Raw genomic sequence first — 20,463 nt, 5'->3', positions numbered from 1 at the left:
CAGTGCTAGGAAGCAAAGGGCTTTATTCCGGCAGAATAAAAACACCAACCCCCATTTTAACAAAAAACAATCACATCAGTTGAACCTTGAAAGCATAAATTACAATTCTACCGCATGCAGGTCTGCACACCTGCCACACAGCTAATTGGACATCGATGGCTGCTAAGTCAGGGCAACAGCATTCCACGAATACCCTTAATTAAGACATTTTGGGTGTAGTGCTGCTATCAAAATGCTGGTAATTATAACCAAAAGCAAAGAGAAGTGTTTCAAAACAAGCAGCAGTACAATACACTGTTGCCAGACTAGCACAACCAAATGAATTACAGGAAGGCGGTGCTGACAATAGCAGATGGCTTTAGGTAAACACTAGGCAGTTGTTCATAGACACCATCAATATTGCACAAAATACATGCTTCATAATAAGTTATAAGGTGTGATATGCTGCTGCAGAGATGCTCGAAACACCACCTTCAAAACCGAGTACTAGTAGTATTGTCTAAGCTGTGGGATATGGACCTTTACAAAGAAAAATATACTCGTTTAGTGCAACAAACAGGTATACAACTTTATATACTGCTTCTGAAATTGCAACATGTATCACCAGCTAACCTTCTACTGCTTTCTGGATTATTCTTGTGTTCTTTCTTTTTTGCGTAGCGAGCAGCAGTATGCAGAAAGAAAAGTTGTAGGCAAGTTGCTGCTACGCATTTGTGTAGGATACGTGGAACATATGCGACACATACCGTACACAATAGCACATGTGGCCTAAACGAATGGGAGTACATACCCACCGAAGAAGGACCGAAAATATCGTCGGTGCCACAAAAAGAGACTGATCACTTCCGTGGCACAGCAGATGGCATGCTCACCTGACAACCAGCCCCGATACAATTCTGTCCAAGCAAATTACGCACTCATTCCCCAACCAGCACAGGGTGCATTAAAACAACTGGTGTCCTCAGCGACACACAATATTCAGCCGTCATCTGCAGATGTTTGCACACAGTGGGTAGCATGCCCACATGATCAGAAGGCAACATTTTTTTTTTTCTCCAGACTTTTAACCAGCCATCATGCACCATAAAAGTGCTGGGTGAGTGGGCTAAGAACATTTCACATCAAAATGTCTTCCCTGAAACATTCAATGTGGGTACAAAGTGCTAGATGTTGGTATGGTTTACATACATGTTATAATCAACAGCAGCATTCATAACAACGTAGAAGGTACACTTGTCTCACACCTTCAAAATAGCGACAGATAAGCGAAGCAACTGGTGCATTCAGGCTAGAGACCTTGACATTTCATGGCTTTTTGGTATGTTGGTTGGAATTTTTGTGTCATTCTGGACAGACTACGCTTTGTCGCGTGGTTCCTGTAGTCGGCATTATTAATTTCCAGGGACTCTGTGAGTGGCTTTAAAGCTTTCCTGAAAGTTTCCACCAAGGATGGAGAGAGAGCTCTTCGGTGCAGCAAGGTGCCATGACATGCAGACAGATGTTAAACACGAGCAGAGCTATTGCTGACCAAAAATTTTGCTCACCATCTGCCTTCAGGCTTTCATGTCCCTTCTTGAACCTGAGAAAAGCAACAACCTACAGCAGAGCAACAAGCTTCCCAGCATTCAGTGTGGAACGTTTATAGTTTTAATCGACCAGATTTAGGGGAAATCCTCAAGGTGGAGCAAGTTTCTGCGAAGGAAATTTGACATCCACCTCAATGCAGCTGGATGTCAAATTTTCCTTCACAGTTTATACAGTCTGCTTTATTTTCATTCCGTTTTTAAAATACAACTAAAACAACTGACTTGCTATGTTGCTTCTCTTCTGGCCATTGTTTGGTTGCCAAGGAAACCCATCTACATTGATCATACATGGCAAGCACTTGGAGAAAAAACTGGGAGGGACGCACCAACTTTTTTTTCCGGGTTTCTCCGCTTTGTATAGAAGAATAGAATTTGGCATACAAGGCTGTAGTAACATTTGCCATCAACTTGGCTTCGGTTTCAAAGCGAACAAAGAAAGTAAGAGCCAGTGTTGATCAGACAGATTGCATACGCAGAAATTCGACATGCCAGAAGAGCTTAATGCCACATTTATTTAAAGGGGCACTGACACAAAAATTTTGCATCTTGTTTTTTTTGTTGCGATAAGTAGCTAGTGACCTACTTATAACCTGTAGAAACCTCATTTGCTTCAGCGTGCGACGGTTGTTTAATTAGAGGCATTTTCAATGCGGCCAGTCGCAGTTTCGGTTTCAGCGAGTGCCGCGAAACGATGGATTTTGTGGATTTTGTGTGAACAAAGCTGACCACGTGACCGTCGGAGGGATATCACAGTTACAGAGCAGAGCCGCCGTAGCACTGTCGAATCCGCATCGACGGCAGTTTCTGCGAATGCCCCCCCGTACTGATCTCGTGAGGCGCCTAATTAAAAAGCGACCGTGGATGTGACGCAGGCGCTGCGAGTGCAAATGCTACCGCGGCTAACGAGCGACGCGCGACGCTCGAGACGGTGGGTGGCAAGACGCGCGCTGGGAGCAGCCGGCCGGTCTGCCTACAGGTCCGCCTACAGATGTGTTCGGCTTAGCACTGCGGCGGATATTCGAGTGCCGCTCTCGTAAGCGGTGCAGATGACAATTTTTAATGCAACCCGCCATGGCATCATTAACTCCTTTCTCATGTAAGCCACCATAGTCGGGACTTGGGGACAATTTCGTGCAGCGGTAACAAGCTATCACTCGAGCTACCTGCGCCGGCGTGGGCCACTTCGCGGCCGTGGCCGCCGCCTGCACAGCGACCGTGCGGCTTGCTCAGTGGGCTTTTCGTGCCTCCGGCGCGTTTCCGCATCCAATCGTAATAAACAGTAATAGAAACAGAGTGCCTGGAATCGCTGTAGAACTTTGGTCGCGGCCAGCTGCCCGATGAGCTGACTCACGGCGCCTCCGCCGCCAACGATCGGGTCGTTCGTTCTCGAGAGCAGAAGCTCCGCCCTCCGGCCCTCCGATTGGAGCGGCGAGCCGGCAGTGCGGAACCGGCAAACACAAACTCGTGACGTGTTTGGATGTTGTTTATTTACACTTGCGCGTGGTCCTCTGCTGGCCGCTCGGTTGCGTTTCGCACACTTCAAAATTGATTTTAAATATGTTCTAGGCTGTATTCACCGCTGATATTTTGCAGATGATGTATATGTGTTCCCACCAATCTATCTCCGAAGTTATCTCGCCTTCAAAATTTTGTGTCAGTGCCCCTTTAAGAGGGATGCAGCTGTACTATGAAAGTGTTCATTAAAAGGACAATAGTACAATTGTTTGACTCTAACTCATTAGTATCCGACTGAATAGTGCTTCTGCAAAGTGATTTCAATCTTGGCTTAGAAGGTTGGGCCCAGTGGACCAGTTTCAAGACACTGTCACGCTAGGAAAGTGTTTATGCCAAAGTAACATGATAATTTTCAATTTCAGCCACATGTAATCTTTTCTTTTTAAATCCTACATACATAATGTGCTGCACGTTACTATAACCCATTAACTGCCCACCACCATTTTGGTAAGCTAAAAAAATGGACAATGGGTGCCAAGATAGGCAAGACGTGATGCATTTTGTCTCTGTTGACAAAAATGTGCACTGCGAAAAAAAAAGGAATTGCTCCTACAGACTGATAGAAACTAGACAACGAATTTGTGAACCTGCAAATGACATCTGCCGCTACAGTGTTTCCACATCGAGCTTGCATAACCAGGCAACCAGTTCAAACACTTGCCCACCCACTTGTAACCAAATTTTGGCTTCTATCGTCACAACCTCCGCTCAACAAGACTTTCATGCTACTTTAAAAACACCACAAGGTGCAACTTGCATTAGCTTCCAGTCATCCTGAAATTACAAAAGGTGGCAATGCTTGCGAGTCACAACATCCTACTCATGGTATCACCCCTTCTCTATCTGCACATGCAACAGCACATATTTTCTCTTCCACACTAAACAGACATATTATGGATTGCTGCACAATGCAGCAGCCACCAATTAGATTTTTACAGAACTGGCTTCAGTGTCCCTTTAGGGGACTGCTTATACATCTGCAGGCAGACAGAAACAATTACTGTCCTATTCTGTTCAGGCACACCACTACAAACTGGAAAAGGCTAGTTACGAGTAGAAGCACACTTCAGCACCTCTGATTAGCAGAATGATCCTGTAGACCAAAAGAAATGAGCACAAAAATAGGTTTGTCTAACTGTACAGAAACAGTCATTCAGATTACGAGGCTCCTTTGACAGGCAATTTATAAATCTGCCAAAGCACGTGTCACAAATACTTATTTGAACCATGGTTCTAAAAAAAAATCACTTGAATATCAAGGAAGCAATATGTGTTACATTGTAGCATCTACATTACAGGAAACAATCGGGAATACCAGGTGGGACTATTTTAACAGCTAATAAAAACTCGTATACTCGGTTACAACTCAAGAACGGCACCACCTCATGTAGTGTATCACTCCGCCAAAGCGCCGGACCCGTGATGTCAGTGCGCGCGCGTTTTGAAAGGGGTTTGCTATGAATGCGTGATATCGTCTGCCTTGTCTCACGCAGTATGTTTGTCATCACTGGAGTCGTTTATAAGCATATTAAGTCCAAAAAACCATGGGAACGGCTCACTCTATGTTCAAAATATTCCCAGTAACGCCCTACTTGCGCCACGCGGAGAAACATCCGGCTACGGTGATAAGGCACAGCGGCAACTTCTGGTGCCGTTCTTCTTAAGTTGTCACCGAGTATAGCTCCGCACTTTTTACTATGCATATACTACATATTGACAGGGCGTCTCACATACCTTGGACCAAGGATTAAAATTCCAAATATACAATTTTCAATCGCTAAAGTTGTAGAGAACCAAAAGAAGACCGAATGTGGTGGTTTCACTAAATTCCCTATTAAAAGACATTTGAGCACCTAAAAGAAAAAGCCACTAAATTTAAATGACCACATAAACTCAAATGCACCTTTCATTTGCAGCCTTACTTTGCACTTCACCCCCACGGTTACCAGCAGGCCACACTTTTACGCCACGCTTACGTTTTGGGGCACTTCTTTCAAATGCCTGAATTCCCACTAGTTAAAGTTACTTTCTAAGGAATTTCAGTGTTTGCATTATTTTAATGTGAAAGCACTACGGTGCCCCATGAGGTGAAAAACTGGGTGCATGAACAGCTGGTAACTCCAGAATTCCACGTACCTTCAACATTAAAAAGGAATTAAAAAAAGAATAAAGCCATTCCACTCAATGTGAAAGATGTCGGAAGTGTAGAGCAGTGATTTGCCATAATGGGCTGTAGCGCCGTTATCCGCTTACTGCTACTACCCAATGCAATTCAAATTTCCCGCCTTTGCAGTGCTCGCGCGCTCCCTGCCTGAAACTGTGCCAGCGGGAGTTCTGTTCTTTTTTGTGCTTGCTTTCCCTCCTACACGTGTTTGCGTTGCACTGCCGCTTTTTTTTTCACTTATTATCGTAAAAACCAACCCAGTGGGCGCTCCTAACTAAATGAATGCAGGCGCTGCCGGTTAATTAGGTATATTTTGCCTCAAATGACCAGCGCCAGCGGTTCACGAGTTTCAAATACTTAGGACTACATAAACCGCTTGGCTTTGGAACCTTCTGGGTTATGCTGCAATGACGGAACGCCGTGTGGCTCTACTTGGGTCCAGCGAGCGAGCTACGACGACACGGCGAGCCCCTAAAGTGCTCTGCACTTAAAAACACCTCCAGTCCCCGATCGGGCCACGAAAGAACAGGAAGTCATCCTGAGATGGCTACCGACCAACACATACCCACCATCCATCTTACTCTCTATTATCCCCTCTGTATTCACTGCTAAGCCCCAGGCACACTGTACCACATTGTTTGGAAATGGCAGCAATACCAAGCTTGTCCTGAAACGCAGCTATTGCTAGCGGAAAGGGCGAAAACGGCTGGCCACGCCAGCAGAGTGTTGGACTGAAGACCCTGACCACCAATATGCTCGGATCAACTCTTGTTAACCCTTTGAAGGTCGAATTTTTATTAAACTTTCTCAGATGGTCAAATTACTTGACGGTGATAAACAAGCTAAGAGCAGCGCTAATGTAGATGGAAATCAACTCCCGCCGCCCCGACAAGGAAGCGCCGATAAAAATAAAATTTAAGTTTTGCGCGCCTCTGCAACGATCACGCGGCAACACAAACCACAAAAGGACGTTGACACAGACTGCGTGACGTGCTGAAGCTAGAGGGTTCTGTTTATCTCCACAAGAAGGCAGCACAATTAAATTTCAAATGCTTCTTTTAAGTCCTACGAGGTGGCAGCACCTCCCAGTGAGCATGCACCGTCACTGTGGCATGAAATTTGAAATGGAGAGTCGAAACTGTACACGTACGGCAAAGACCTTGTGGGACAGAAAACCGGTTTCGTACATGTAGTATATGACAAAAACCCTCAAAGGTTAAAGCAGTTTTTTTTTCTCTCTCTCTCTCTCCTTCTCCATGCAGCTACCACAAACCACAATAAAGATTTGTACCTTCGCAGTAGAGTTCCCGATTATCTTCAGACTGGACATGCACCCACTCAAAGGAATTGGGCAGTGACAGTGATAACTGCCATCGAAAGCGCATGGCCAATTTACCGATGCCCACTGGACTGCGGACATACCCACCCATTATTCCCATATACCCTCCTGGGGCATGGGCCAGTGAAGGTAACAGCTGCCATCACAGGCTCCCTGCCAGTTGACCAAACAATCATCAGCTTTGCCCACTGCAGGGCAAAGACCTCTTCCATAGGTCTCCAATTATCCTGGTTCTGTGCTAACTGTGACCCAATATTAAACTGAAATTGGTTGGCTCCACTAGTTGCAGGTTATTCTATTTCTTCCATTTGCTTATTTATTCAAAACGAAAAATAAGGTAAGATGGTTCATGCCAACAAGAATGATCATTATAAACTTGTTGCTCGAAAATTTAGCATTTCTAATGTTAAATTTTTAGGTCCAAGCTATGCGACAGGTCCTGCAGGTACATGCACAGCACAAGTGGCATGAAACTTGCCCAGTGATGTCCCATGCTTTACTCCTTCTCTCCGAAACCAAGGACACATACTGTCAGACCTGAATAACAAGCACAAGCATTTCACTTTAGCTACAGCATAGAAACAATCTCAATGGTGGGCAATCAAAAGCTAGAGACCATGCTATTATATAGACATAATAATGCAGCCCAAAACTAGACTTCTTGCAAGCAGCTCGACATGGTGCGCAAAACTTGCACAGCACTCAATCAAGCAAAGTATGCTTCTAATGTTGTAAAGACGTTGCAAACAAACACAGCAGAACATGTATTCACACCAGGTCACTGAAAGATAAAACAAAGGGGGGGGGGTGCGCTCTGGTCTGCATGTCAACCACTCACATCAAACAATGGAAAAAGGTAAATAAATAACTGTATGAGAAAATAATCTTTGCACCGCCTTTAACTGGGAGGCAATAAATACTTAAAAGCTCAGTTTTAATAGAGAAAATACATGTAGAAAGAACCGGACAAAACACGGGGAAAGAGCTGGGACCTGAAGCTACCAGCAACACGTGCTTGGGTCGTGAGCACGGCTTGTAGCCCACACACTTTTGCACCTTAAGCCTTCTGTTTTGCCCTCTCAGGTGCATAGTGCCATTTGACAATCACAAGAAAACACAGCTTGCTTGATGCTGCTGCTCGAAAAAGAAAAGCAGCATTGCAAAAGCTGTTTCAACCTAAGGATCACAGTGTCGTCACTGCTGCCAAAATGCACACGCTCGAAAGAAGCTTCAAAAGCACTTTGAGACGGCAAACTAACTAATTTCAAGATGACAACAGAGAATGCTAGCAGTAACACTACCATCTGCAAACCTTACTGACAGCAATGCGCCTCAGGTTGCTCCACGTGCACAAAGCTGCTACTTTTGAAACCGGCTTTCTACTGACAGGTGAGCAAACACTGTCGCTGCGTACGCTATGCCTTTGGTGACTCGTACCCATTGCATGGCTGCACGTCTCACAAGCCCCGCACAACACCGGGAACACCAGATGGGTCTCTTTTTTTTTGCCTGCTCAGAGCAGCTCTGAGCAGCTCCAAGCAGCTCTGTATTTTATTTGCCCCTAGAACGTCTATGGCGGGAGCAGTTTTCCGCTGCTCAGAGCTGCTTGGAGCTGCTCTGAGCAAGCGAAAAAAGGAGACCTAGAGCCGTGCCGCTACTTCCGCGCCAACAGAGCTGCCTCCATGGATACAGCCTCGCATAAAGCAGCTTCTAAACAAACTAGCGATTCATGCCAAGGCAACGTCCATCAGCGGCAGCGTGGCCCTCTGACAAGCACACAGTCCCGTGCCACACCTGCAACAATGCACTCTGCTTTTTTTTTTTTCTTTCTCATCCTCGCCTTCTCGTGGGAGGATCAGTCGGCACGCGGCCGTGGCCAGGGCCGCGAGCGGCCGCTGTGCATCTCCACAAAGGGGACCAGGGAGCGGGGCACCTCGTTGGCCCGGTAGCTCAGTCCGTAGCGGGCCACCGCGCGGGCGGCCAGGCAGCACAGCGTCACCTGGGTCTGCGTGCGCAGGATCACCTCGGCGACACCCGTGGTCGAGGCCTCGGCGGCCGTCTCGCCGCGCGCGTTGGTGGCGTCCGCGTGCACCCCGGCCTCGATGAGGGCCACGATGATGGAGTGCAGGGTCAGGAAGTCGCTGATGGGTTTCTGGTAGGCCACGATAGCATGCAGCGGGGTGTTGCGGCGCGCGTCCACCGCGTTGGGGTCGGCGCCACAACGCAGCAGCAGCCGCGCCGTGTCCGTGCAGGGGAAGCGGCAGATGTTCTTGGTGTGGAAGTCGTCCACGGGCGTGTCTGCGCTCACACACAGGTGCAGCAGCGTGCTGCCATCACGGGTCGCCCTGCAAGGGGAGAGGCTCTCTTTCATCTCTGTACATTTTTTCTTTTCTCTCTTCATCTGCAGTTGGTGGAAAGGCTAGACACTGGTTTGTTTCATCGTTAGTTGGGAAGAATTTGCATTGGTATGCGCAGTATAGAGGATTCTATTTACCTGCCAATGCTATTTTTTTGTTTACGTGTTTACTGTGCACTGAGTAGTAAAACCTAGACAAGTTAATTAACCATATGAACTTGATGTTCTTCACTAATGCTCCTTTCGGTGTATTTTTGTGCTTGTATAATTTCTTTCTTGATTCTAATTGTCCCTCCCCTCTACGATGTATTTACAGTAAAAGCTCGTTAATTCGAACTCACGCCCTTGTCCCGGCACAGCTCTGTATATTTCAATGGGGGAAACTCCCTATAATTTGAAAGCGTTGGTATCCAGAACAGTTCATTCGAACTATGATCCCCTGGTTTCCATCACTTCTCACAGAAGAAGTCGGCCCAGAGTGATTACAATGTGTTGCAAATCCAAACCAAATTTACCATAGATGCAAAACAACAAAACAACAGCGTGACGAGCGGGCTACACTCCTGCAACAGTTTATTTTGCTCCCACAGAGGGCGCCACGCCACCGGTGCCAGTGCTTTGGTGCATGCCATTATTTACGAAGCATTATTTACGAAATTACCTCCGACAAACGTGTAGTAGGGCTTAATTTGCGATAAAGAGTCCAGAGGTGGCTTCTTTGAGTTCTGCCCACGCAGTGTGAGCGATTTCCATTCATTCTAGTGCCCGCCTACTAATTCGAATTCCACTTAATTCAAACAATTTTATGGTACCCTTCGAGTTCGAATTAACGAGCTTTTATACACTGAGGGTAGAATAAAAATAAATAAATAAATCCACACATCTCGAGTAGAAAGCAGAAATTTCAATCTTTTTGGTACACCCTCCGGCAATTATTGAATGCAAGAATGTGTCCGCATCCCTTCTTGTCACAATTCATTTGGCTTGGCAAAAAATGCAGCTTCAGCCTTGGCGAGTCCAGGAGAAGAGGCAGCATAGACATTTTGTGTGCCTCAATCCACAAAGTACTCGAAAGGGTTACGCGTATTTTTGTCTTGTGAGGCACTCACTTGCTGCACTGCTGAGCCGTGCAAATAGACAAGCATTGCACGAACAGCAGTTGGCAGCCCGAAACCTTAACAAATGACCTTATTCAGTGGTTCTTAGCTATGGACATCTTAAAAGTGCTGGCATGACTTTTTGTGTGTTGCGTCAGCACTTGGTGGCATCTTCAAGGAAGGATGTTAGCTAACATTGAGATGCAGGGTGCGACGGAGGCAAGTGGAGAAATCCATTTGCTTTGTGCTCACCAAGGTTGTAAAAAGTGTTCAATCTTCATGACTCGTTCAAACATTTGGTGCACCAGCTACTTAACATACATTTCCTTCCAAGAAAATGTTTCCAAAATAGAATTTTATCATTGACTAATGGGCAATTCAGACCACATGGTACTCATGTCTACGCGTGCCCTTCAGGTGCATACAGCCCATTGTGCAGTTTTGAGCCTGTGTAACTAACTCCTGGGTTCCAATTACAGCTCCGAGAACAGGGTATGAGGACTGTCTAAGGACAAACATTTGGTTACGCTGGGACAGAGACGGTTGCAAATAATGGGAATAGAGTGCTTTCTTCCACTGAACAGCCGGTAGGCGATGACGTTGATGACAGGTTCCCAGTGGGGAGATGAATGATCGGCAGGTGCCCGGCAGATACCCACCTGCCGAGCTTGACGAGGCGGTAGACGAGCCGCAGCAGCTCGTGCTCCTGGCTAGGCGAGGAGCCGCAGTGCAGCTTGGCCACCACGACGAGCAGGTAGAGGGCTGTGAGCAGGTTGGCGTCGTTGTCCTCATCTGGGCCCGACTCCAGCTCGTGAATGGCTGCCGACAGGATCTGGGCCACCGCGCCGGGGGGCACCTCCACCCCGACGTGCAGCATCTGGCTGAACACCTGTGCACAGGCAGTGGGGGACAACGGGAGAACGTCTTTTTTGTCATCTCGGGCAGGCCCTAAAGCAGAGGTGCTGTCACTGCTCACGAGTTTCGTTACACGACTACCGATCACCTGCCCCAACACGACGCTACGGCGTTACTTAGCAGCTGGCTGCATTACGGGATAAGTCGCAAAACTTGCACACACAAGTGAAACGGTCTGTACAATGCATCTGACCTAGGGCTTTTCAAATGGCTGCGCACATACCGAACAGTTGAAACATCCCCCTCGAAACTGGTACGTGTGAACGCATAAAAGTGCCGCAGTCATTCACTCCACTGCCATTACCGGGGTATTCTGTACATCAAGCAATGCGACCCACGGCAGACCTCCACCGTACTTTCTTTTACAGAATAATAGCCCCTAGAAACTTTCTTCCATGCACAGAATGGCCAAAAAAGGTTGCTCATCTCAGGTTTTTTTGCAGAATTTCTGCGGTCTCCTGCAGCCCTAAATGCCTGAAAGAACACCATAAATAGCTAGCAGAGACAGGTGATGAATTCACCAACATGGAAACGGAAAAGAGAGTGCTGCTGCAGCTTGAGGCTTGCTTTTGGCACAGTAATTCGGCTTCGGCTTCATCTGAAATTAAGTTACCAAATGTCACTCTTTTGATAACTTTCCTTCGTTACATCTATTACAGCTGGTAACAGTAGCGTGCGCGCGTGCATATATATATATATATTTATACACTTTTCGTACACATTACGTTGCAGCACGAGGCATTGGAAAACGAATGTCCCGGTGTTTTAGTACCGTGACTACATGAAAATATGACATGAGATGCAGACAGCCCGAGCCCCTAAGTGGCTTCGTCCCTTCAATTCTAGGGTGCTCTCAGCTCTTGCTATGTCATGCTGTTAGTCTCTAAACCCATTTCTTAACTCTCCAGATAATCTACTTTTATTGACAGTTACATGCTCTGGGGTACTTATCCTTCAGGCTATTAATTAGGTGCCTACCTGGCTTACTGGCTTTGTGCAACCAACTAGAGCAGGCAGCCTGTCCCGATTTTATTTATTTGGCAATGTGGCCATTGCTTACCTGTGCAAACCGCAGCAGGTCCTTGCGCAGGGGAAGCCTGGCAGCTGACCGCAGCCGAAGGGCATGCAGCCACAGCTGCAGGCAGCGGTCAAAAGCTGCGCTGTCGGCAAACACAGCGCCCCTGTGCAAACAACAAAGTGAGGTGAACACGCCGAGTGCGTGGGCAGGTCGGTTGGCACATGCGCCAGTGCAGCAAACAGTGGAAGGCTGAGACGAAGGCAACAGCGTTCCTGCCTGTGTTTTCTTTCGTCTCCTATCTTTGCACTGCTTTTTGCGTTCAACAAAAAGCCAGGATGGCATCCTGCAAAAGTATTCCTGAACTGCTGACCCTGTGGAACTTACTAAAGCTACAGGCATCCAAATGCAAGCATCTTCTTTAGCCATGTTGGGTGACCCTCCCCTTTCCTACCTTCAGTGCAAGAGCAATGATATAGGGAAAAAAATTGTTTTCAAAGTGCTCTAGATTTTCAGCCTTGTGACTCAAATAGGCTTACACAATTTCAAAAAATCTGCATGAGCTCGGGGCAGTGAATGGAATACACCTTGAAGGAACATTTGGATTTTTTTTTTTAAATTGGCACAATGCAATGAGAGTATGTTGTTCAGTGCCAAATGGTTATAGCAGAGATGGGAGACCTGGGTATTAAAAAAATGCGTTTCGGACCCTGCTGAGTGGATGAAAATAATAATGAAACTATTTCACATTAAAGAAGGGGAGAAAAAAAAAGCAGAAAGCTTCCATTTTTAAAGCATACTGTGTTACATAGACAAGACTGATATTGAGTTGTAAGTGTCAAAGACACTTAATAATGCTCAATGCAACACCAGAAACTGAAGCTACGAGTATAGTTTCAGTTTCCGGTGTTGTTTCCAGTGAATGAATGCCAACCAACACACAAACAAGGGTAACTTTCCTTTTTTTTTTACCCCGCCCTTGTGAAGCGAGGTCACCGGGTCTACTCGGTATCCTGTTTGTCCTCCCATTGATCGGAAGCGAAAGGGCACGGTTCAATGAGCGGTACGCTCGTGCGATTCATTTGCATCGAGCACTGACGTTTGTTTTCCACCGGAGCGCGGCCTTGCATTCATCGCTCTCCATTTCCGCTTAAGGGAATAAAAACAACCACGCCACCGCGCACGTGTCACAGAGTGAGCCGAGTATCAGTGACGTCACGATCTAAAGGACGCTCTCATTCTTGCTTCGCTATGTCAGCTCCTGGACTGTTTGTGCACTCAACTTTGTTGCAACACAGAATTTGACAGAAAGGATGACGTAGCTTGACACCATCTTTATAATTACAGATAAAAAGATCAATTTTTAAAATGTATCAAGGTTCAGCAACTAGATTGATTGATTGTAGGGTCTAATGCGCCGATGCAATGCAGGCGATGAGGCACACCGTAGCGGAGGGCTCCGGATAAATTTTGACCACCTGGGGATCCTTAACGAGCGCTGAAATCTCGTACACAGGAGCGTTTTTGCTTTTCGCCTTCATCGGAAACGCGGCCGCCACGGTTGGGCATTGAACCCACGTCCTCGTGCTCAGCCGTATCAGAATTTGAGCCACCGCGGTGGGTAAGGTTCAGCAACTCACAGCTAAAACTAATTAAAACAGAGTCATGACACTCAGGGCCATATCGCAGCTCTAAGCAACTAGGCTTCTCTGAAAGAAACTTACACTATGCGCTGCTACAGTAAAATTTCAGTAGAGTGAGGCATTTGGACCAAGTTGGCAAAGCACAAGCAACCTGCTTAATTAAAATTGCTTACAGAATTGCCATCCGGGACCAAAGTCAGAAGCTTTGAAATCACACACTCAGATTTCGAACTCCACTATATTCGAGTGAACTTTGCTCCTCTTTGGGTCCATGACAGTGCAGAATGCCCCTTGGAGCACTGGCCAGCTGCACATGCAAAGCTTATTTAGGACCGCAGTTTTTTTTTTTTACAATATTCCAGCTTTAACTGCACAAGGTTTTGGAACACACATTCAACTGCCTTGCACTGAATTTGCTCTGTAGCCAAGCTACTGAAACCACCCTACAGCCACTGCCAAAGCCTCTTAACAGAATAATCACTGTACAAGTATAGCCCACTTAGAGCAAACCCGGTTTGAACATAATCCTGGCTATAAAAAAACAGATCTTCGTTTCCTGTTACCATTTGTACACATATCTTTTATGCACAGATACATATCTTTCATGTTCAGAAACGGATATAGCGAACTGACTTTCATTTCTCAATGTGTTCATTATTAGCGATCTGGAACCAGAATTTATCAGATTAAACTTTACATATTAGAATTTGAGACACAAAGCACTGGCCTGTGAAGTATGTTGCAGTTGGGGGCCTCGCGTACAAATACCACTAAGGGTCGCATCGCATGGTTACTTGCTAATGGGGGCAGACCCCCCACAGGCGGTTTCTTCCCAGAAGTAAAACAGTGGCGCAGTAATAGAACATTCCCACTTTTATAGTACTACTTCACCAGCAACATGCAGTTGATTTATTCAGTGTATCAAAAATAGACATATGCCGTCGCCTTTAGTCGGACTTCTCAAAACAGAATGAGGTGACCCCCCCTCCTCCCCAAATTTGGGACGCAGAGAAGCCAGCAGACCTTGCAAGCTAGGCAACATGTGCAAAAGAAGCAGCGAAAAAGGACGCAGGACACGCGAAGAAGGAGAACAAACACGCCGCTGGTGTTAGTGCTCCTTCTCGTGTCCTGCGTCTTTTCTCGCCGCTTATTTTGCACAGTATGAACCAACTTGCCCAGCATTTTGCACTCTAGGCAACACGCGCTCGGAAGGCGGGAGGGAGGCGGCCAGCACCTGTAGACGACGGGGTGCGGCAGCTCGGGGTTGTGCTGGCCCAGGATGCGCTCGCGGATCACCAGGGACTCCATGTGAAGCGTGTGCGCGTCGTCCCTGATCTGGTACAGCTCGTCGAGCGAGGCGCACTCGACGCGCGAGTCGTACGCGGCCACCACGGGGCCCCGCTCCTTGGGAAGCCGCGGCTCGCGCTCGCGCTCGCGCATGGCCAGCTCGAGGAAGCGGAAGGCGCGCTCCAGGCTGTAGCTGTCCTTGTCGTTGGCGAACGACGCGCCCAGCAGCTCGAGCGCGTCGATCTTCTCGCGCCGCGTGCACCACGGCTGCTCGACCAGGAACTCGACCACCTCGGCCTTGGTGCGCTCGGCGGCCGCCAGCAGCGGCGTCATGCCGATGCCGTTGGTCAGCACGCGGGCGCCGGCGCCCAGCAGCTGACGCACGATGTCCAGGTGGCCGTGCTCGGCGGCGAACTGCAGCGCCGTCGCGCCGCACAGCGCCTGCACGTTGGGGTCGGCGCCCCGGGAAAGCAGGTAGCGCACCACGTCCAGGTGGCCCTTGTATGCGGCGATCATGAGGCAGGTGTTGTTGTACTTGTTGGGTAGGTGGATGTCAGCGTTGTGCTCCACCAGGAAACGGACGATGTCCAGCCGCCCGTCGAAGCAGGCCGCGCGCAGCGGCGTGGACACCGTGCGCGTCGGGTGGTTCACATCGACGCCGTGAAGGACCAGAATGCGCACGATTTCCAGGTGCCCCGCACCGGCCGCGCACCACAGAGGCGTCGCACCTTCGATGACGTAGCCGTCGAACTGCACCGTACCCTCCTGTTCCAGGCCCACCGAGGAACCGAAGTTGTCCAGTAGCGTCTGCACAACCTGCCGGTGCCCGTTGCGGGCGGCAATAAGGAGCGGCGTGCATTTCTGCTCCCTGTCTACAACCAGAGCCCCGAGGTATTCGCGATAGTCGCACTTCGGAACGCTGGCCAGCAGGGCGAAGAGAGTTACCGGGAGACCATCGCGTGCCGCGCAGTAGATCTTGGAGCGCAGAGCCTCTTTAAACGCGTCTGCCATCGCAGCGGTCACGCTCTGGACCTCACACAGCCACGGGTTCAGCTATGGGTTCAGCCACGCTCGATGATCATCACTCGCCCAGGGATTTCCCCCGTTTCCACACATCAAGCCATCCCGTGACCGCTCATGTGTGAAGCGAACATCAAAAATAAAGCAGGGCACGCGACTGACGACTGACGCGCCACAGCCCGTCACAACAACGAAGTCGACGAAGTTGACGAACGGAAAAAATAAAATAGCAAAACTGCCGCGCCGCAGCTCCGTATTATCTTCTTTTCTGTGGCGAAGAGAGTTATTATGGTAAAATAGTGTTGGTTATTACCAACTTATGAAAAAAAAAATATATGAAAAACACAGTGGATACTGACACCACCACACCACTGACACTGACAGTGGTAGCGAAACGTTGGCTGTACCTGCCTGATTGTACCAATTAGTGCTTGCCTGGTACCCATACAGTAATTCCGGGAAACACTAACCGAACCCTCCTCTAAAATCACAGGCGTCTGTAACCTGTTGGTTTGCGCGGAACGTTTACCTCGGCTAGGGTGACTAGAAGCTTCTAGACACCCTACCTCGGCAGCGAAGATTTAACATTGGAACATTGCTCCTTGTGGGACGTACTGTGGTACTGTGGGTACTGTGGGGGCCTCGATCCGCCAATTTCGTGACCGGCACGCAGGGCCCATATCTTATAACGAGTGGGCAACGCCAGTATCTGTTCATATATGGGTGTTTGCGAAAGAATCGGGCGTAGCACGAAGAGGAGGCCTTTCTCAGCTCCTTTCTTAGGCCACTGGAAGCCACATTTTGGGAAGGGGCCAAGAAGGAGCATGTGTGTTTGCGGCCTGGGACATGGCAATGAGACTGATGGGCACCTTGAAGGCCGCTTCGGGCGAGACGCGGACTAGACCTGATACAGCGCAACAGTGAACTAGAATTGTTCACATTACTGGCGCTTGATAAGGCAGTTTTTGAACTACGTACCCGTGGACAAATAGCTAGAACAGGTAAATGGAAGATATGCTCATTGTAACAAGTAACGACGGCCGCAGGATAAGTGAGAGAAAACGTTTATTGAGCTGTTCCTCCAGGAATTCGTCATGCGTCGACCGCACTAGTTCTCTATCGTCTGAGAGTGCTACCGAATCGAAACCGCGACCTTCCCTTTCTGTGAGCAGTGGGAGAGCATGCAGCCCGCGCCTCGACGACCAGATCATCGACCGAGCGGCCAGTGCCAGTATTGACTTCCGGGCTAGAAGGCCACCCCACAATTTATTTTTGCTCAATAGTCTTCATGAATCTTCCTCCACCGTGCCGTCGTAAGGAGTGCAGTTGACCACGTTGACCATGCAGCGGTCGCCTGCAGGCACAGCCGCGCTGTTCAACTGCTCAGGGATTTGGAGGGTGGGATGGCTTACGTACCTTGCAGTGATACGGAGGAAAATGAATCACAGAATAAATGCCTATTTTAATTTGTGGTGTGTGAGGATTTGGGGGCAGTCCTGTCCTGTTGCCATGCGGTGGGCGCAGACAGGCTGATGATGATTAAGAAGGTGGTTGTCGAGAACATCGGTGGGTCAACGCAGCTAGGACTAATCTTGTGAGGGGTCCACACGATGTTGACGTGGTGTTTTGGATGATGTCCACCCGTCTTGATCGATAGTATAGGAGTCGCCTTCACTCTCTTGGTTTTATATTCTTCCTCCATGGTTTTATACAATCTGACATGCGTTCATTCATGGTGCTTGCTGTGCCATAGAGTGGTGGTGATTACTAAGACTCTAGAGCACTGTACTAAGACAGCAGGGAAGAGAAACGAACTGGGGATATTAGTGAACTCAAGGAGGAGTTCACCCTCGTACAACAAAGTCCAGGGAAGAGGAGGGGGGGGGAGAGAGAGAGCGAGGGCAGAAAGAGGTGAGTGGGGGACAGGTCGCGTTCGTTTCGACCATGGCTCTACGGCTACGAACACTGCGGTAGACCTGTTACGACCAGGAAGTTGAGTAGGTGCTCGAATACAACACCATCGGATGGCGTCCGGTCCCGTGGGGAACATGAAAGTCTTCCAGGTTGTGGCTCGGTGCACAGAGTCGCTGGAGTGTGGCCCGGAGTTCATCCCTCACGGTGTCATGCTGGCGGCAAGAGCACAGTAAGTGCTCGAGCGTCTCGGGCTCCGGGCAGTCGGCGAAAGCGTAGTTTCATGAAACTCTATGGGCGAAGGTGGGGGACGGTCTGAGCAGCATTATATTGTAAGAAACTTTATGCTGAGCAGGAGGGGCAGGAGCAAAGCCTCCTGGCAGGAGGCGATGATCTGAGACACTCCTTTTTGAGGGGCGACCACCAGGTCGCGCCACCAACCAGTCTATTTCACGCTATTTCTCCATGACGGTTGCAACAAACTTCTTCGATAACCAGTCCTTGATAGTCCGCGGGCAAATCGCGGATAGTCTGAGAACTGCCTCCGGACGGGTTTCAAACCAATAAATACACCTACTCGCGCTATCGGGATGTCGGGATCGCGGACAGCAGCAAGTTATCAACTGTGCAGTAGGCGTTAACCGGCGTTGTATCGAAATATTGGGTGTACTTCGGTTAGACAAGTAGCTTCGTTATGAACCAAGGCGCATTTTTTGGTCTTCTGAGTGGATTAGCGCAACGATTGTATTACGGGAACTCAGACGCAACTGACGAGCTGTTAAAAAGCGAGCTGTACCCTTCAGCCTCAGATGCGGAGTTTTCGAAACTAGTCACCAGAGCAACTACAGTGCTAAAGGTGAGCATAAAGGCTCGTATTTGCCTTAATAGCGGCTGCAGTAACTAAACGCGATAAAATTGCGTTATTCGTATATCACCGTCCGTCCGTCCGTTGCACAGTTTAAGGAAAGCTTGACAGACCATAGTCTCCTTTGTAACCGACCGTAATAAAGGAGGCTATATGGGCTCCTTTGATCCATCTGTCCTTCACAACTTTCATTGAACCTCGCGGCCCGAAGAGCTGGCTGCGGGAATGCCATCATGCCTGTGAATGCGAGTCGCTAGTTTAGTTTCCCAGCTGACTACAAGTCCACCATGCCTTCGAGGCACGTCCAAGGGACATAGATTGAAATACGATGCTCTAGATGATTTTATCTTCGTGCTTTTCGTGAAACCAAAGTGCACCTACATCAGCACTTTTTGTGGACACGAAAAACGTTGTCGGCTTGACACTGTAGTGATCAGACTTAGGTTTTAATCTGCTGAACTGAAATACCTCACATTTGCTCGGTTAATTTATTTCTATCTGGATCTCTTATTAGTCGTCTTCCTCTTGTAATGAATACTGTCCGAACAAGTGGAATCTGTAAATGTCCACATATTTATATACGTTGTATAGAGTGTGCATAACATAACATACATAGTTGTAGGATTAATTAACCTGCAACAATAGCTTTGCTTTCTACTTTCTACATTTTGCGAATGCATAGGAGCAAAGGTTACATCGCACTGTTCGCCTGGATGAGAAAGCGTCTTTTGATCGAGCCATTTTTTAGAATCACACGTGTGGTGCGAATTTTATTATGTTCTCAATCTAATATTACAGTATGATGTTACATTAGTCCTTACAAGAAGATGTAACGTGTTAAATTTCCTATCAAGGAATTAGTAGAGCTCCACTGTCGCATGTTGCCCAAAATCACTCCACAAACGGCAAGTCCTTGTCGCATTGTGGAGCAAAACTGAAACAAAAACATGCTGCATGGGAATTAATACTAAAAGAATGTAAAACTGACTAAAAGGCTGTCTCTTTGCAAAGGTTGGGGCATGAGCAGGTAGTTTGGGTAAGCCAGGCATTTTTTCCAATCGTCCCTTTTTTTAAGCTTTTACGGAAGTGGTACAGTTCATGTTACAGGCAGTTGTTAGTATACTCTTTGCGACTTAGATGGTACGGTCGACATTAAACCACGTTCTTTCCCATCAGACACTCGCCGCATCCAACATGGACTGGACGCAGCTGGAAGCCTTCCTGACATCCCAGACCAAGCGTCAGGATGGTGGCCTAACCAAGGAGCAAGCCGAGTGCACCTCTCGCTTCTGGAAGAGCCACCGTGCGCGTGTGCGGGCCAGTGTTGTAGCCCAAAGCCGATGGAACCCCAGCTTGGAATCCTGCTCTTGGCGGGTGGACCTCGATGGCCCAACAGTACAGGTCTCCATGGGACCAGTGCAGTTTGCACTTGGCAAGCCAGAGCTTGAGTCTCTGCTTCAGGACATTGCTGCAATTCAGGTTGTCTTGGACAAGCACTGCCCTAGGGCGGCAAAGTGAATCCCGGTGGTGGCCAACTGTGCTCAGTTGTGTGCGATTTTGCAGTGAGTGGTGCGAGTGCCTCATTTTTGCACTGCAGCCCCACAGGCTGTGTGGGGAAACTAATGTGTGTTTTGGAGTCAGCCGGCATTAAGGACAGAGCATAAGAAAACCCAGTCAATGATGAAGGCATTGATATTACATTCCCATTTTTCTCAGCATGTGTTAAATTAAGAATAAATGAATAAATGTT

The 20,463-nt window shown here is 48.2% G+C and overlaps 2 protein-coding genes across 2 annotated transcripts; one reads left to right on the top strand and one right to left on the bottom strand.

Moving 5' to 3' along the window:
• Fem-1 (protein fem-1 homolog B) lies at positions 1-16,173 on the bottom strand. The gene is made up of 4 exons (XM_077698770.1): positions 14,865-16,173; positions 12,033-12,153; positions 10,717-10,946; positions 1-8,949 (listed from the first exon to the last, which is right to left on the bottom strand). Exons 1-4 carry the CDS (start codon positions 15,926-15,928, stop codon positions 8,460-8,462), a joined length of 1,905 nt encoding a protein of 634 aa, XP_077554896.1. The 5' UTR covers positions 15,929-16,173; the 3' UTR covers positions 1-8,459.
• A 2,237-nt stretch (positions 16,174-18,410) lies between these two features.
• Positions 18,411-20,463, top strand: LOC144169548 (COMM domain-containing protein 1-like). Its single transcript, XM_077698769.1, has 2 exons — positions 18,411-18,704; positions 19,890-20,463. Exons 1-2 carry the CDS (start codon positions 18,543-18,545, stop codon positions 20,229-20,231), a joined length of 504 nt encoding a protein of 167 aa, XP_077554895.1. The 5' UTR covers positions 18,411-18,542; the 3' UTR covers positions 20,232-20,463.

The sequence above is a fragment of the Haemaphysalis longicornis genome, unplaced genomic scaffold (assembly GCF_048455015.1).
Source record: "Haemaphysalis longicornis isolate Haplotype H1 unplaced genomic scaffold, Haemaphysalis longicornis Haplotype H1 scaffold_2, whole genome shotgun sequence".
NCBI lineage: Eukaryota > Metazoa > Arthropoda > Arachnida > Ixodida > Ixodidae > Haemaphysalis > Haemaphysalis longicornis.
The sequence above is the reverse complement of the archived record's forward strand: the minus strand, read 5'-3'. Positions and strand labels throughout refer to the sequence as shown.

Bases quoted from the DNA above. Each gene is read 5' to 3' on its own strand.
- LOC144169548 (XM_077698769.1), top strand. From the start codon at position 18,543: ATGAACCAAGGCGCATTTTTTGGTCTTCTGAGTGGATTAGCGCAACGA. The intron at 18,705-19,889 runs GTGAGCATAAAG...CTTTCCCATCAG, and splicing joins GAGCAACTACAGTGCTAAAG to ACACTCGCCGCATCCAACAT.
- Fem-1 (XM_077698770.1), bottom strand. From the start codon at position 15,928: ATGGCAGACGCGTTTAAAGAGGCTCTGCGCTCCAAGATCTACTGCGCG. The intron at 12,154-14,864 runs GTGCTGGCCGCC...TTGTTTGCACAG, and splicing joins CCGCACCCCGTCGTCTACAG to GGGCGCTGTGTTTGCCGACA. The intron at 10,947-12,032 runs GTAAGCAATGGC...GCCTGTGCACAG, and splicing joins ACCTGCTGCGGTTTGCACAG to GTGTTCAGCCAGATGCTGCA.